This window comes from Nasonia vitripennis, assembly GCF_009193385.2.
Source record: "Nasonia vitripennis strain AsymCx chromosome 3 unlocalized genomic scaffold, Nvit_psr_1.1 chr3_random0001, whole genome shotgun sequence".
Lineage (NCBI taxonomy): Eukaryota > Metazoa > Arthropoda > Insecta > Hymenoptera > Pteromalidae > Nasonia > Nasonia vitripennis.
Window position 1 is genome coordinate 117,387 of NW_022279620.1, and position 18,887 is coordinate 136,273.

Below are 18,887 nucleotides of genomic sequence, written 5' to 3' on the forward strand. Positions count from 1 at the left end.
TGAGATAGAATCTTTACAAAAGAAAATAAATTGTGTTATTTATTCTTTGAAAAGGGTGGGCCAAAATTTTATTTTTTGCAAAAAATTTAACCGCGCGATTTATTATTTGCTAACGATTAAATTGTACGTTTTATTTTTTACAAAAGAATAAACTGTGCGATTTATTCTTTTAGAGTCATAGACATTACGCCCAGACAACACTTTGCCCACTAAAAATTCCCACCAATCAGAGACGCATTCGATATAATAATTGAGCATCAATCATGGCGTGAGATATCACTTTGGAAATTACTTAAGCCATTGCTTAAGTAGTTACTGAAGAAATTAAGGAATAAAAACTGCGTTCACTTATATCTTAAGACTTACTTCAGCACTTACTTGAGTAACTACTTTTCAAAATTTGTGGATATTTTAATTCAATAAGTTATTCCTTAAGAAACTGCTTAAGTAATTTCTTAAGTATTTTCTTAAGAAATTTCTTGAGAAATTTTGCCAGAAATCTGTTTTATTTAGAGAAAAAATTTAAGTATTTACCTAGGCAATCGCTTGAGTAATTACTTGTACCATTACTTTTTTACCATGGATATTTTAATGGATGAATTACAGCTATAGAGAGACTGGGTGATGATTGCTGTAGGTAAAATCAATCTAGTTTATTTTTATTGTAAAGTCATTATCAAAGTCAACGTCGAACAGTGTTAATTTTTTTTACTGTTCAAATCATTTTTTGTAAATTAAAAAATTAATTTTAATACTAAAAGATTTTGAATTGATATCGATGAAAAATAGGAACGAATAACAGCGTATGGTTTTAAAATAATGTAATAAAAGTCAAAACTTCAAAAATTAACGGTTGAGATTTTATTTTCATAATATACACGCATATACCTATACGTATATGAATAAAGATACAGGTGAGACGATTACGGCTATGCCGTAATAAATGACTGTAAACATTTATATGAACGCGCTATGTAGTTTCGTCGTCAACTTAATATTATGGAAATATCAATCGTTTTCTTAACAATATGTTTATTATCAAGTCGATATTCGAGGACTATATTCTACTAAATAAGAGCTGTTATCAAGCAAAGTAAATAGAAAGCGACTGCACGTTATAGCTATTAGAGAAATGATTTCTACAGCGATACATTGTTTTAAGAGTTTAAAATTATTGTTGAGAATGCACAGTGTTCTACATATAAACAAGAAATGCGTCTACTTAAAACAACGAAATCATCCAAAAAAACGTTAGAGCTCTGCACACGTGTACTTTTTTTCCATCTCGCATAAATCTTTTAGATTCATATACATAATGTATCAGTACTCGAAACCTATGAATCATTATCACACGGTATTGCTCGCACATTGACTTCCACTCCCATTTTCGAGTTCTGGTTCACATGGTATTATTATAAACAGCACTGCTGAGTCTTGGCTCGAAATTATGTACACAATCGGCAGAATTTCTTTTCTCAATGGCAGTTTCCTTAAAAATTGTAGGCACAGCGTCTTTTGGCTCTGCAGCCTTGCTAGCGAATATGTGCTGCTGTGCTGCTGTTGCTTCTTATTAACAGCCTTTTCGACGATGCTCGCCACGACTTGGCTAAGCGAGGGCACAGAAAGCGGCCGTCCCAGTGCCTCGGTTGTCGATTGCGAATCGAACAGAGAAACTGCGTGATGCTTGACGCAGAGTGGCGTACCGAACCTGGCGCTATCTTAGACTTGGCGACCGCGTTCTTGCCGAATAGAACTTTGACCGACACATCCTCAAAACTGCCATCATCGATAGTCTGCTTGGTACAAGTCGTCGAGAACAACGACGTTCTTGATTCTCGTAGCGGGCACTCAGATTTTGGCAAAGAATCGTTCACTGCTATTCTTGTAGCAACTTTTATCGGTGCGCTGGGCAGACTGCATTTCTTGAACATTGTCTTGTTGCAAAGGTTCTCCAGGACCTTCTTGTGATGCTTGACCAAGAGGCACTAGGGTGTGTTGACAACACAGAGGCTGGACATTTCACTCTCAGACTTACAAATGTGCAGCACGAGGGGAAGCCCAGCTCTGCGTCCGCAATCAGATATAAGGGTATATTATGTAGGCACCCAATTATTGCAGCTGTACCAAGGCTCGTCTGCAAATCGACGGTTAATCGGTGCTCTAAACTGACGGGAGAAGAATTCCTTTGTCACGGCGGCGGAGAGCACGTGTAGTATAGTGCAACAGTACTTCCAAAGTACTGTCGACCTTGACTTCAGTCTAATGTCAAATTATGAATAAGATAACACATATATACTGTTTTTTCTAATACACAATAAAATTCTATTTACAAATCATCATTTGTTAAAAATAAGATAACGGTTTTTTTATCGCAATTTAAAAGTAAGCAAAATCAGAGTTTTGGTTCTTTTTCGCAATTCTTTTTGTAGGTAAAGGCCTTTCTTCTTGAATTTCTGTCTTAGTTTTCCTACTCTTCTTCTCTGTTTGCGTCTTATTTTTTCTACTCTTTTTCTCCGTTTTTGTCTTTTTTAACTGTGCTTTTTCTTTTTCTCCTTTTACTTTAGTTTGGATATTACTTTCTTCCTCTGCAATAACCTTGACAGCTTCTTCAACTGTATCATAATTACCTTCCACCACAATACTTGAATTTTCACAGCTGCCATACATAAATCGTCGCGTAGACGTGTTCAGTTTTTGTTAGAGTTTTTTTTATTAGAGACTGTAAAAATTCGTTTCGCATATTACAGCTGTATTTTTTTTTAAATTTGTGGTAAAATATTTTTGATAAAGTAATATCTAGTAACTTACAAATATAAAAGGAAACAGTGGGGTTTGACCTCATTATTTCGCTTATTTAACGGTGATACGATTCTAAAAAATTATTTGTTTGGTCAACCACGTTATAAACGGAAAATACTTTCGGCATCACCTTCTTCATTCATTCATTTTGATTGTAGAAATTTATAAATTTCTTCCATTTTTATAAAGTTTTGGCTTTATCTTTGAAGTGTTTTTTCATCTTTTTCTTCAGTAATTAGTCGGGCAGAAGAAGAGCAATTAAAATTATCTTTTTTATCACTTCGTGACCTTTTGGATTCAATTTTGCATTATCTTTCCACAAAAATAAACTATATTCTCTCAACTTTGGTTTTCTCACCATAGCCTGAAATACATTTTTTATTTAATACAAATTATTTTAGTTATAAATGTGATTTTTACACACGCGAATATTTACTTAGCAAAAGTGGAAATAACATCCTCTCAATCTAATGTCCAGAAACGATTCCCCCAAAGACCTGATTTCTGCTTTCTCAAAATCACAGTTTGCCCTTTTAGGCTGGAAACGTGGAAATTTTTCCTTAATGTGACTCTAAATCGACTTATAAGCAACTGTGGTACGCCTGCTCATAAAGACCAAAACGCAAAAAACAACCTAAAATAATTAAATGAATTTATATGAATTTTGATGATACAACAAGGGGGCTCAATCAAGTAAAAATATATATAATATTGTTTAAAATAATAATAAAATAACACAACTCACCGTATTGTACTTCTTGCACATTACTGTAAGCACTTGTTTGATTCCTTTTATGTCAGGTGCTGATCGAAATGTGTTTAGTAAATACATGTCATTTTCATTATTGAATTCATTTAATAAATTTTCGTCGTAGATTATTAAGTGATGCGTTTGTGATGATGACGTTATTAAATACGCTGAGATAGTGGACTCCGTTTCTTTCCCTTAGCGTATCAAAAGTCTTGGATTCTCTTCAAGGTGTTTCGCAAAATCTTCGATACAATTATATTTACTTTTAATGCCACTAACTGAGTGAGGTATATTTTTCCCTCTTTGAATTGTTTTTTGCACGGTTTTGAACGACGTACTTGCGGCGATTTTTGGATTTCTAAAACATAAGAAAATATTTTATGAATTAGTCCTGAAAGTAGCAAGGATCAAGCAATCAGTCGCAGTCATATTATCAGTAGCTCCCTGCAACGTACAGACGAGTAAGAAAAAGACGCTGCACACAGTCTAGTTCGTTCAGGGATATATTGAGCATTTAGCCAGAGCTGCGAGTTGTTTGTTTGAGGCATGCGACAATAGGCAGGATGCGCGTAAAGGGGGTCACGTCACGTTGGAAATCACAATGACCGGAAACTTGCTAGGAACAATCCCAGCAGGTTCAATAAGAAAGTCGTGGAGAAGGGAGTCTAGAAAGTCGCCCCTGCTCGCGAACTCAGTTATTATTATTTACCGTACGATTATTTACTAGTCCTGATGTTAGGAAAGCCGCGATACAATTTTTTGCGATGTTGTTTGTTGAAATATCAAATATATTTTGTCAAGCGTATGTCGACTAGGCAGTGCAATACACTGGAAAGAATGGCACAGCTAAACAGCGTGATGAACTGAGCAGCAGAGAATGCCGAATTGTAAAACTGCGCTAAATGAAGAGTGGATATAAAAGCAGTAGTGTAAGTCGAGTGAGTTAGTTGGAATGTAGTCGTCATAAGGAATCATGTATCGGTGCTTATATCTGTATCAATAAAGAATATTTTACATATATTTTAACATTGCTTTTCCCCGTATTGTTATAAAAGGGCTGTGCTCACAACGGCTTTTCTCGCGCCTTTAATTGTATGTGTACGTGTATAAATATAAATTATAAGAATTAACTTACTCGTCACAAAAATCGAAAATTTTCCGTAGTGCGGTACGACATCCAGACGCAGCAGTATTTTTACATAGTTGCCTGACTACTTTTCTTTCGATGCTCTCATGCGTACTTTTTAAACATGTGTGTCGCTTCAATGATTGTATGCTCTCCAGGTCGTGATTTTCATTGATATACAGCTTGGCTTTACAGTTAGTCTTAATACGTCCGTATCTGTAATGATTAGATTTTATGTTAAAGCATTCAGATACGCACGACTTTATTATAGTTATAACTTTTAGATGTACTTAACAGTAAAAAATCATAATGTTAAAGCTTTAAGAGGTTAAAAAAAGAGCATATTGTTTCGGCGTTGTTAGTTCCGGCGCTTACCTTTATTGTTATAAATAATGTGGTTTTAAAGCGACAGCGAATAATTGACAATTGGCTCGATTGAGGTAGAGAGAACACAGGTTAGAATAAGAGACACATAGGTTTAGATATAGTGGAGCTTTCTTGCTCTATAAACTGTACAATATACAGGTGTGCGTGTATTTAAATGTTTGTGCAGAAAATAGTACATTACGATACGTGTGACTTAAATGGTTCTTTTTTAGACGGCGCAGTTAGCACCCGAGCGTAGCGAGGTTAAAACTGAACCATTTAAGTCAAGAGTATCGTATAAAATTTTATAGCGCAGACTGCTAAAGTCCGCAAGTCTATTCTATTCACAAGTTGCGCTTTTTGCTGTTACGAACCCCGTCCTTCCTATCACCTGTTCGCGGACTTGACAGGGTTGGACTGGGATATAGCCGCGGCATTGTCGTCGCCGTTGGCAGTCGAGCAACCCTGTGCGCGGAGAAAGCGCGGCGAGCTTCACTTGTCGTGCATTTTGTATACGCGAGTGACTTAGCTGCATTGCACGGAATCTTCATTGCACCGACGGCTAACGTCCGTGGGCGTCTCCAGCGTCATCGAGAGATAGCTGTGGCGTAGTATTTTAACAAATAGAGAAACTGCTCGGTGATTCTGCGGCATCTTCGTGGCCGCCGTGCACAAGGCCAGTTGCCCAGTTACAAACTGGCGCCTCAACTTTGCAGGTAACGAGCAAGAGCGTCGGAGTAGGTAAGCATTTAAATAAATTCGTGTAGCGAGAAGGAAGAATTAGCTTGTCTCGCGGAAGAACGAAATTTAACCCTAGCGCAAATGACCGAAGCAGAGAGGATGGCGGCTCTGCCATTTGTATTTACAGGCGGAGCCGCAGAATAGTGCAAGAACAACAAAGATGAGTGGTAAAGCTGGGAAGATTTCTATACGGTGGCGGCAAGATGGTACGGTACGAACAGGCGATTCCAACAACGGACGCAGAGAGAAGATATCAAGGCGCGCACGTGCGCGATTTTGTGACATGCCTGGGAGGCATGATGAAGGAAAAAAAGCCACAACCAAGCCTGAAAGAATAACTAGACCTCTTACATAAAAATCTGATGTTACAACTGCAAAGGTTGACCCCTTGTATGAACTGCCACAACTGGGACAGTTTCCAAAGAAGCCGAAACCGTATTGGCGAACGGTCAAGAGTACCGCGCGCCACCACCACTGGAGCAAACTCTACTAGCATCGCTTGCGCACGTCTCACCGATGAAACGCCAATAGCCTGGCACCGCAGCTGCAAAGTGGTATAGACAATTACCGGAAAATTACGCAACGTTGGCCGAGCCTTTGACTTGGCTGACAAAGAAAGATCAGCTGTTCGTTTGGGGCGATGAACAGCAATCAGCATTCGAGACGATAAAAGCTCTTATCGCCTTGGCTCCAGTACTGCACTGCCCATGCTTCGATCAGTAGTTTGTCATACAAACTGATGCAAGTGATACAGCGTTGTACTCGAATTTACCAGCAGAGTACTCACCCCCACAGAGAGAAATTACACAGTCAGCGAACGAGAATGCTTCGCCGTGCTTTTCGCCATACGAAACTTTCACTAGTACATTGAAGGTTATAAATTCAAAGTCATAACAGATCACAGCAGCCTAAGGTGGCTATGCAATCACTGTCAGCAGAGCAGTGTTGAACAGCGCGCACCACCAGGTTTCATGGGTAAACGTGTGGTGCAAAGGCCCTGGCAATGGGTAGCCGGATATATTATGGGCCCCTTGCCGAAGTCTGCTAAAGGCCACGAGTACGCACTTATCTTCCAGGCTTTTTTCACTTGATGGATAGAGTGCGTGCCACTTTGCAAAGCCAACGGCAAAGCAATACGTGCCGCACTCAAGGAAAGAGTGATTTTGAGATTCGGTGCACCCTAGGTGTTTCACTCGGATAATGGTACCAAATTCAAAAACAAGACAATAAAAGAGTACTTGGCAAAGCAAGGAACCCACCACTCGTACTTACCGCCATATCACCCGCAGGTTAATTCAGTGGAGCGAATAAACCGCACCGTCAAGAAGAATTTTTCGATGCCCGCCGAATAGTGTCAACTTTCAAGGTTGGCGATGTCGCCAATAGGAGACACGTATTGTTGTCTTCGGCGGAAGGCATCACGGTGAAATTGGCTTTTCCGTACATAGACCCATATGCGATTACAGCCCAAGTCGACTCGAATACATTCGAGCTAACCGATAAAAAAAGGAAGAGTGGAATAGCTAGTGTCGGCCAAAGAAATAAAGATCTTTCATGACAAAAACGACGAAGAGGGGGACGACGATGAGTCTCGATCGCCGGGGGATGCTTGAGAGGTGAAGGCGATGAGCGACTCGACAGAAGCGTGCAAACTCGAGTCTAAGCTCAAGCAGACAGACGTAGTGGCGGGAAGGAAGCGCGAGCGCGAGCAACGACCCGGTAAATATGGGTCGATATCCGACGGCGAATTAGCAGGATGGAAAGCGTAAGCCCAGCCCATCTAAGGGCTCGACTAAAGCAAATCGGCCGAAACAGCTAAAGCCGACGGCGTTATCATCTCGAAAGACGTGAGCATGGTGCCGCACCGGGCGATTGACATCATCATAATATATGACATTGACATCATCATAATATATTACATTGACATCATCATAATATATGACATTGACATCAACATAATATATCACATTGACACGGACTCGCCACGAGGAAGAATGCGCTCGGATAAAGAAGCAGTAGCGCGCCGAGTATCTCCGGAAGAAAAGGGAGAAAGAGCCCAGATGCTACATCTGCGGCTACCAGGGCGTGAAGCGGTCGCATCAATGCTCGGAGCGAGCCGCACGCAAGATCTTGGCGAAGATCCTACGAGACCGCAAGAAGAACTAGGGGAAAGAAGAAGATGTAGACAAAATGATCGCTGGAAGGAATAAAGAGTACCTCGTATTCCCTATAACCTGTGTGTTCTTAATTGACTACCTGATATCCCATTTCACTGCATCCTAGCATCTCATTCATCGCATGATCGCGCAATGGCGCACAGTGTACCAAAATCGACTTTTTATGGCCAGAATTCGCTCGACACGCCGAATCGCAATCATTCTTAATAAAAGAATTGCAAAATACTTCTACGATAATTTCCGTTCATGTAGAACTACTTATATTTGACAACCCGTCACATACCCTATAAGAAAAATAGAAAAAGTTACAGCGAATGCTGATGTTGGTTTATATAAAATAAGTGTTGGTGGTTTATAAAATGAGGATCTAAAATTCATATTTTATCAGTGTAGAGTTCAGAGATACAAAATCAGCAAGTATATATTCCTTTTTTTCTTTTTTCTTTTTTTTTCTTACAGTTTTTGTTCTTACAGAGATTTTAGTAAACATTTTGATTATTACATCATTCAGTCTTATGTGTTTTCCTATTTTTCTTTTAGGTTATGTACTCTCTTTCTCTCTCTCTCTCTCTCTCTCTCTCTCTCTCTCTCTCTCTCTCTCTCCCTCTCTCAGCTCTTGAAGTTGTGAACTACTTTTTACTTACTGCTCTTTTATTACTCAAACTTATCCGCATAACTTCGTTTGTATCGATAGACTTACAATTTACTGAGTTATATGTGTCAAATTTGCGTATAAAACCACTTATCAGCCATTAGTTACTACATAACTTTTAGTAGTAGGTCAGACCCATTCAGAAACTTTACAGCTAATCTTTTACTATAAAAGCGTACTTTTTTACTGTATTGAGGTTCTCGGAGTCCGGATCGAACATTCAGATTTTTAAATTTTAAGGTTTAAAATGCAAATAAGGTTGACTATATATATATATATATATATATATATATATATATATATATATATATAGGGCTTTAAAAATATTTTATTTATTTATTTATATAAAATTAACGGGCATAAATGCCCTTACAAAAATATAAAATTCAGGTACATATACAATTGTAAAAATAACAAACAGTATATAAAACAACAAAAATATTATGAACCAAGTTTCCCAACCAAATGCCGACACAAATGATTTGAGGTTCACATTGAATTCAGACAACTGCTTAATGACAGTGATATGTTGAGAGAGAGAATTCCAAGCACGCTTTAATCTAGGTAAGGTCGAAAAGAACCCAAATTTCGAATGCGCCAGATGCTCGAGTATAGGTCTATGGCTATGCAGATTATAGGATAATCGTATGACTGAGAAAAGGTCGGAGATCGACGGACAAATCATAAATTTACGCAAAAGTTTAAACGTAAGCAGACCATCATGATACCGATGCACTGAGTGTATTGAAGGAATACCCAACGAAGACGCTATGAGTGAATAATCGTGGTCAATAGGCGCCATGGGCCGGCCGGACTTATAAGCCAGGTAACGAATAAATTTATGCTGTACGGAATCTAAATGGTTGATGTAAATTTGAGTATAGGGTGACCAAATTTGACAACAATAAATGAAAGTAGACATGACCAAATTATTGTAAAGATAAATAATAGCAGATATGTTGGAAAAGTCTCGAGTAGTTCGCTTCACACATCCGATCAGCCCACGACACCTAGAGACCACGTAATCCACATAAGGTGCGAAGGTCAAGCGCGTGTCAAATAAAACCCCCAAGTCCCTAACCACCTCCGTGTGAGCAATAGCCGATCCGTCAAGTTCATACTTGAACTGTAGCTGTGTCCTGCCCCTATAAAATGACACTACCTGGCTCATGGTCGCGTTTATGACCAGGCCAATTTCGCACGCCCACCTGCTCAAAGCATTAAGATCAGCCCTAAGCCACTCCACATCCTCCTCAGAGTGAATACGCATAAAAATCTTGACATCATCCGCGTACAACAGGTCATTCGCAAAACGAAAATGCTTTACGAGATCATCCATATAGATGCAAAATAATAAAGGACCCAGGTGAGAGCCCTGAGGTACGCCAGACGACACCAAGACATCTGGAGACACGCTATTAATTATTCTGACGGCCTGATAGCGATTCGAAAGGTATGCCGACAATAGATCAAATATGGAGCCACGAACTCGAATGTTTCACAGCTTAGCCAGCAACCTGCCATGATCAACTCTATCGAAAGCCTTAGAGAAATCAATATAGATAAAGTCCACTTAAGCCGAGATCTCAAGGGCATCAGAGACAAAGTCATTAAAAATCAAGAGGTTAGTTAAAGTCAATCGACCAGGCAGAAAGCCGTGCTGTAGATCAGTGATCTTGCAAAGCAGTCGCTGGGACAATACGTCGGTCAAAAAGGCGTCGAAAACCTTCGGAATGCAGCTGATAAGAGAAATAGGGCTATAATTTTTGACATCGTGTCAAATATAAAAACGCTTCCACGCCTTAGGAAAATAACCGTTAGCCAACATCTTGTTAAAAATATCAACTATAGGCCTCTTCAAAGCTGGCTAGCAGCGCTTAACAAAGACATTAGGTGCATTGCCCAGACCAGGGTTCGCTGTGCATTTCAACGCGCGGACAAAAGGACGCAGATCTTCCGCCAAAACTCTTACATTGGAAATAAGTTCACGCGATTCTAGGAGATGATTCAATGGGCTAGCTGGATTACAGTCATATACTGAACTGAAATGGGAAGAAAACAAGTTAACCGTTTCAGACTCCGATTCAGCCTTTAAATCGTCAAGATACGTAGTAACTGGGATACCAGCCTCGCCCTTCAAACCCTTAACAAAACGCGTTAATGTTGAACCTAAAGCCGGTTTCATGTCCACAACATTATAAAAACTACACAAAATGTCCTCGAGACAGTCGCAAGAAAGGATCGAATCCCAGTCCACTTCACCAAGATGGTTTACAATCGATTCATAAACGGCAGCAAAAAAGTTAAGCTTTGACACAGGTACAAAATCACTATCACAACAAATATTCGCATTAAAAACGCTTGAAACGTGATGACCATCGGTAGGCACAAGCTGTTCATTCAGTTCAAAAAGATCGATGAATCCAGGAGATGCAAACAACAGGTCCAACGAGTAAGACGATGGATGTGGACACACACTGGAAGCGTACAGAAGGCGTACGAAAGAGAGAGAGAGAGAGAGAGACAGAGAGAGAGAGAGAGAGAGAAAGAGAGAGAGAGAGAGAGAAAGAGAGAGAGAGAGAGAGAGAGAAAATTCAGATAATTTCACAAAAAAAAGTATCGGGGTAGTTTTAGTTAAAAATGCATCCCTTATGAGCCACAAATCATTGAAAATAGGCAAAAAATGCAAAAATAGCTTGATATCCCAACTTTGACCAACTATAATTCAAAGTTAAGTGAAGGAATCGCGCAAAAATTTTTTTAGGAATAAGGTACAACATGTAGAACATATATATACAGTTTGAGCAAAAATTAAAATTTTCATCTTCGATATCACAGAGAACCACCCATATATTGTAACGGTTGCCAGTGCAATTAACGCACGTTGAGCACGTTACGACGTCTCTCCGGGACAGAATCAACATTCGGTATAATACTTCTGTTGTTACAGCTACTAAAGGCGCAGCATGTGAGAGAGTAAGAGAGACAGAGAGAGAATAAGCATCGAGAGATATTTAAATTCAGCAACGTACAATGTTGCCACCTGCTCGCACACTGCTGTCAAGAGTTGACAACAGTGTGTCAGAGGGCATAGGTAAATCTGTGCTCGCGCTAGCGAGCCATTCCGAGTCTGTCTTCGCTCCGCTCCGTTTCGCGAATAGACACTCTGCGATTGCGATTATTGTGTGCGAGGGTTGCGAGGTCAACCGAACCGAGGACAATCCGTCCGAGACCATCTTCGCGTGGGTTAGAACGGCCGTGCCGGCCACGTACATCTGTAAGTACTAGTTCTTATCAACTCTCGCTTACTCGGGCGACTTTAAGCCTCCTCTCTCTCTCTCACCTCGACTACATGCTGGTAGCTGGCATGCGCCCGTCTGGCGCGCTTGTGTAAGCCAAGCGCCAATAAACAGTTAGTCTAAGTTTTACAATAATCCGCGAGTGTTCATTGACTTTTCCTCCTTTTGTATCCACGTCCTGAGTACTACTATCACCGCTGCGTGTTCATACGTCTTTACGTCCATGCGCGGATAGATTATAGTCGGTAGAATCTAGTGCCTTCTGCACAGCCGACGGAAACGGTGAATAGTAGCATAAACAACAAACAACTTAAAATAATAATGACGGCCGAGCTACCGTCATAAATGAATAATTTGAGGACATGTACCTTAGAGTATTTTTGTTTATTTAATTGGTAATTGGAAACTCAATTCTTTCTACTGTATTATATTCTTCACCTTCGCGTATTAACTAAGTAATTACGGAAAATGAGTTTAAAATCTAGTAGGTCGTCACAAACAGGTGTAACATTCTCGTCAGATAGGGAAGAAGACTGGACTGATACAGACAGCGTACCATCAACGGAGATGATGTCTGAAGATTTGACGTCCGTTTCACCGGATAGATGTGTTTTAGGCGAGGGGGGATCCTCCGACTTAATTGTACCGTCCGATAGTAAAACACATCTGACAGCCTACAGAACTCGGTCGGATGCTCTGAGGGAGATAATCTCAAATCAGGACGAGACCACACTGTCAAAATCTCTCGACTACCTTAATTTAAAAACAACAGGTTCCAGAGAGGAAAAAGTCCAGCGAGTAGTTTATTAACTCGCAGGCGAGTATAGGCCAATGGATTTCACATCCGTAACTATGCTGTACCATTCTTACGACGTAGGAAAATTTCGTCAAGCACGTCGTACGACGTACTTGAATGGTATCGCTCCGATGATTCAGAGAATCAGCGATCGACAAAGAATTAATACAAGAAACACATCCGATTCCTGTATACCGAGTCTTAGTCGTGCACAAGAATTACCACGCTTTGAGGAACCCGTGGAAGCTAAGGTTGGGAAGCAGAGGAAGTCATCAGCAAGTCATGCTAGAATACCAACGAAACCATTACTGAATTCTTCTACACAAGGGTCTTCTACACAATCACCATAATTCAATTTGTGAAAATACAACAGTGGCAAATTCACACAACAGGCTCAACTGTCATTGGGACGAACAACAATCTGTGAATACGTCCGACCTTACGAAAAAGTGTACTTCCATAGAGAACTTGTTTAACTTGAACTATGGCTCAGTTATGAACAATCAAGAATCAGTGAAAGCGTCCGACGGTTCAAAGAAGTCAACTTCTGAAATGAATCAGTCCAACTTGGCAGACGATTCATCACTTTCAGAACACAGGCTATTGCAAGGGCAATCCACGCTACAATGTAGTTGCCAGTAAGTCCCGGGACGACAAGAGTAACTGCACGAGGTCCAAGCGTGCTAAAAAGCGTCGTCGGAATAATTGTGACAAGGAATCGCGCGTCGTTGCAAAGATTAACAACACGAGTGCAACTTCCCGTTCGGCCAAACGGAAGAAAATTAGTCACAATGTTCACCAGCAGCAGGCTAGTTCTAGCAACAAGTGTGACAATAAACGTCGACCGAAACTTAGCCTCGATCGAGACAAACAGCATGCAAGTCGACAAGGTCACAATGGCTGCACTTCTGCAACTCTTCGCAGAAATCCTTCACCCGGAAGTAAGCTGGATCACAAGGTGAGACCCGCGTCAAGTGTCTCTGATACCAGTAGTGATGACACCAGTCGAAAATCTTGCTCACAGACGTGTGAACGAGAAAAATACACGCCAAATCGATCGTTTCGTAATGCGCGTGTGGAGAATGAACGTGCGAATCTAGGGATACGGAAAGCACCGACTTCTCAACCTTTCAAAGGGAGCTGTTGGAACTGTGATGTCGTAGGGCACAAAAACCACAGCACCGAGGCTGTAAAGAATACTTTGAATTCAAAGCCAAAACCCAGACATCAGCTGATACGCTCGACTCTAGGGCAACAGCGGAGACGAATGATGTCGCAGCAGAAAATGTTCTTTCTGCTAGCACGATTTTCGTGCGAGTTTAAAGTTATTAGACAAAAAGTTATTTGCAACCAATTTCATCCAACGGATGATAGTCGCATATTATTATGCTTAGATTGTTATCGCTTGTTCACGGAATTGGAACAGCTGGAGGAGGGAAGATCCTCTGATAACGAAATTGGTTATACTGTACAGATAATCCGATCCGAGATGGCAGAATTTACGTCCGAGGAAGATTCACATCTGTTAAAACTCAGTCCAACATCTAGACAAGCCACCCGTCCGCTTTTAGGAAGTGGTTAGCCGGCCGTACCAACGACTCCACAACTGAAGAGAGAAGATCAAGGAAAATGCATTTATTCCACTGTAGCGATCATATAGCTCTCGAGCGCGAGACGTTTGAAAAATTAGTTGTAGGACTATTTTTAGAATAGCAATAGTATTCGAGCGACCGTATCATGATGCGTGCGAACTAATGGTACTCAGGTTAGTAGTCTGCAAACGATGTGGAATAATACGGCAGGTTAGAGTAACCCAAAAATTAAAATCGCTGTACTTAAACTCGCTGGTGATACCAGATAGGCATCAGTACATTGTACCGAGGAAAATGCTTCTAAGCAGGGTTCTCGACAGTGGGACACGAAAGTAAATTTTAAGGGACTTCACTCGAACCGCTAGCGTCCGTAATTATTATCAACACGTCCGCGAACTATGAGGAGGGTTACGACCAGTTTCGTACGGCAATTGCACATGGTTATCGAGATACGAAAGGCATTTATTATTCTCATCGTTTTATAAAACCGTTCGAAGCTTCTCGTGAGTTAATCTAACCGTCGGACACAACAAATGGCAGATATCGTCGCAATTCTTTTCTTGGTATGAAATTTATGTTAGACCGTTTAGGATGATGCATGTACGTCCGGTTGAAAAGTGACAAAAACCGTCCATACGTATTCGATCGAGTTAGTCAACCACCGACTGAATAATGAGAAACTTGCTTTGACTAATGTAAAACGGGTTATTTGTTCCAGAAGTTAATCTCTCCGTTCCTTTTCGTTTTGAGTTCGACGTTAGGCATAAGTCTGCCGACATTAGTCCGTGTACAAATTCGGTAACGGCCGTGAATGACGTTGTAACAAGCTATAGGAACCCAGAGAGAGAAAGGAGGTAACCCCTCTAACTTGATATACTTTTGTTTGATTCCATATTCTTTTCTTTTCTTATCATCTTTATTTCTTTTTGATTAAATAACAATAGAATTGTCCTGGATCGCCCGGATAGACGTAGTGGATAAGAGCTTGTACACCTGACCGGCTACCCAGCGTCTTGGGGGGGGGGGGGGGTGTTGTAAAGGTTGCCAGTGCAATTAACGCACGTTGAGCACGTTACGACGTCTCTCCGGGACAGAATCAACATTCGGTATAATACTTCTGGTGTTACAGCTACTAAAGGCGCAGCATGTGAGAGAGTAAGATAGACAGAGAGAGAATAAGCATCGAGAGAGATTTAAATTCAGTAACGTACAATGTTGCCATCTGCTCGCACACTGCTGTCAAGAGTTCACAACACTGTGTCAGAGGGCATAGGTAAATCTGCCATTCCGAGTCTGGTTTTTGAGCACCTGCGTTGAATTTTGAGAAAAAGTGAGAGGCAAGGGGACTCACTCTAATCAAGCACCCCGAAAAGTGAGTCCCAAAGGGAACACAATCCTATTACGTCCACGTCGTTGTTCCTGGGCAACACTAAAGTTAGGATATAAATATGGACTCCACATAACATTTGATATTGCATTTTTGCACTTTTTACCTTACAAAATGGCTTTGAAGTCAGCAAAGCATAATCACATTTTAAGTCAATTATTCTCTTAATGTTTATTACAATAACAAAATGATAATTCTACGAAAAAATTGAAAGGAAAACAATCTTAAGCTGATACTTCTTATTTGACCTTGAATTGACCTTCTCATGGTCACTAAGGCAAACTTGAAATGTCATTTCCGACGTAATTTTTTCCGCTGCTCCGTATTCCGAGGTCAAAAATAGGGGTTCCCGTTAAAAAAATACAATGGCCTTCAAATGACCTTGAAAATTGAGTTCAAGGTCAAAGGTGTTGGTGTCATTAAATGGCCCCTTCTGCTCCCTTCAACTTTTGTATATACAGGGTGTTTCATTTTAATCCGACCACGACAAAAAACCATGGAAAAACTAATTTTAACGAAAAATGACCTTAACAAAAGTTGAAGGGGGTAAAGGGGGCCATCGAATGACACAAACACCTATGACCTTGAACTCGATTTTCAAGGTCATTTGAGGGTAATTGTGATTTTTTTAAATAGGAACCTCTATTTTAGACCTTGAAATCGGATAGAGCGGAAAAAATTACGTCGCAAAGGATATTTTAAGTTTGCTTTGGTGACCTTGAGAAGGTCAATTCAAGGTCAAATAACAAAAAATCTGCTAAACAGCTGTTTGTCTGGTTTTATTTTACTGATGTCGAAAGATGACCTTGACAAAAGTTGAAGGGAGCAAAAGGGGCCATCTAATGACACCAACACCTTTGACCTTGAACTCGATTTTCAAGGTCATTTGAAGGTCATTGTATTTTTTTAACGGGAACCCCTATTTTTGACCTCGGAATACGGAGCAGCGGAAAAAATTATGTCGGAAATGACATTTCAAGTTTGCCTTAGTGACCTTGAGAAGGTCAATTGAAGGTCAAATAAGAAGTATCAGCCTAAGATTGTTTTCCTTTCAATTTTTTCGTAGAATTATCATTTTGTTATTGTAATAAACATTAAGAGAATAATTGACTTAAAATGTGATTATGCTTTGCTGACTTCAAAGCCATTTTGTAAGGTCAAAAGTGCAAAAATGCAATATCAAATGTTATGTGGAATCCATATTTATATCCTAACTTTAGTGTTGCCCAGGAACAACGACGTGGACGTAATAGGATTGTGTTCCCTTTGGGGTGCTTGATTAGAGTGAGTCTCCTTGCCTCTCACTTTTATTATGTACAGATTTGAATGTAGGTGCCCAAAGACACCACCATTTTTTTGGATTCTATTCAGTTCTTGGGACGTTTTCGTAAGCGAATTTTTATCCTATCTTTAGCGTTACTCAGGAACGACGTGGACACAATTGGCTACTAATTTTCCTCATCGAATTTTGCCTGAATTTATTGTGGAAATAAATAATTTATTTGGTGACCTTGAATTGACCTTTTCAAGGTCACCAAAGCAAACTTAAAATATCCTTTGCGACGTAATTTTTTCCGCTCTATCCGATTCCATGGTCTAAAATAGAGGTTCCTATTTAAAAAAATCACAATTACCCTCAAATGACCTTGAAAATCGAGTTCAAGGTCATAGGTGTTTGTGTCATTCGATGGCCCCCTTTACCCCCTTCAACTTTTGTTAAGGTCATTTTTCGTTAAAATTAGTTTTTCCATGGTTTTTTGTCATGGTCGGATTAAAATGAAACACCCTGTATATATATATATATAGATATATAATACTCTTAATGTACGTACACAATTATGCGCGCGCATATTTTTAACTCAACATAAATCATTGATTGCATTTATTAATTGCATATTGTAAAAAAAAGTATATCGCGTATTGTTTACGCGATATAATTTTTTCACAATATGCATATGCCTAAACTAACATTGCAATCATGTTGCGAGCGATATTTCGTGCCATAATTATACCCGTAGTGGAAGAAACCACGAAAAGCGGGAACGGCTCCATGATGGTACAATAAACAATTGGCTATCATCAACCAAAAGAGGCGCCAATTTTCGTTTCTTGTATTGTGTCATTCTGTTCGTAGCCTTTCTTTTTCACGCATCTCTCAAAAATGTTGTCAAAAGACAATATTGAGGAAGCAAAAAAAAAAATTTTATTTCAGATGACAGAAATATATTTAGTAAAGCTTACAAGCCGCATGCTGCGATAATCAACAATCCAGCGAGATCATTGCTGGCAAAAAAGCTTAAGGCATGGAAAGCTATTCACCAACAATTCAATTGAAATCCACATGGTTATGAGGTAAACAATCAATATTTCATTTATAACCGTTTAATAATTATCTGCAAAATGTTAATTTTCCAGAGAACCCTAGCACAATTGAAAAAATTCTGGTACAATCGTCGTGATGCAATGACACAAACTACTAAAAAGTCAAAGGAAAAAGTTGTTGCAGCCACAATAGTAGCTCCAATTGGAGGTCCATCAACAGCCTCAAAAGCGGCCCTGGTAGCAGGCCAGCTAAATGAACCGAAACAAACTGCAGGTTAGTATCTATTTATTATATCCTGATATCTTCAAAATTTAGTATGAATCAAGGTCGATTCATCAAAAACATTGTATTTATCTGTGCATCTCAAGTGTTTAAAAAATAACTGTCAATTTTAATTGTATTATTAGAGATCATTATTAGCACACTTATTATATACTGAGGTGATCAGCAAAGTAATTATCACTTTCTATGCGTACAAATATAGTGGAAAACAGTAATATAAGTCCCTGTCGCTAAGAAATCCTCTGTAATAATCAATCTAAGAAATTACAGTCGCAAATTGAAAAGCCGCTTGGACAGTTGTAGGTGAAAATGATAACAAAATAAAGTTCAAATGAAACTGCTATAGTAATTAGTTTTCTAATGACTTACAGAACATCTATAAAAAATTTTGAATCTCTAGTTAACAAATTACTGATGTTTTAGTGTCGATAACCTTCTCATGAGATATATATTGACAGTGTCATTCAAGTTATTTTTTATCTGGAGGTCTAAAATTTTGTACAGATGTTTTATACGTCATTATAAAATTTACTACTATGACACTTTTAATTTCGATTTGTATGCGCAGTCGTCGAACTCGCTTGTCAAAAGCCAAC

General features: G+C 39.6%; 1 protein-coding gene across 13 annotated transcripts in view; it reads left to right on the top strand.

The window, feature by feature from the left end:
* LOC100680356 (steroid receptor seven-up, isoforms B/C) overlaps positions 1–18,887 on the top strand; it is a 210,580-nt gene that overhangs the window by 13,499 nt on the left and 178,194 nt on the right. For 2 of the 13 annotated variants that reach the window (XM_031925564.2, XM_031925567.2), the window contains exons 2-3: positions 17,899–18,038; positions 18,102–18,282. The exons of the other annotated variants lie outside the window; for them this stretch is intronic. In XM_031925564.2, the coding sequence (XP_031781424.1) occupies positions 18,150–18,282 (133 nt within the window). In that variant the 5' untranslated portion in view covers positions 17,899–18,038; positions 18,102–18,149. The remainder of the gene's footprint in view (positions 1–17,898; positions 18,039–18,101; positions 18,283–18,887) is intronic. 13 annotated transcript variants of the gene reach the window in all.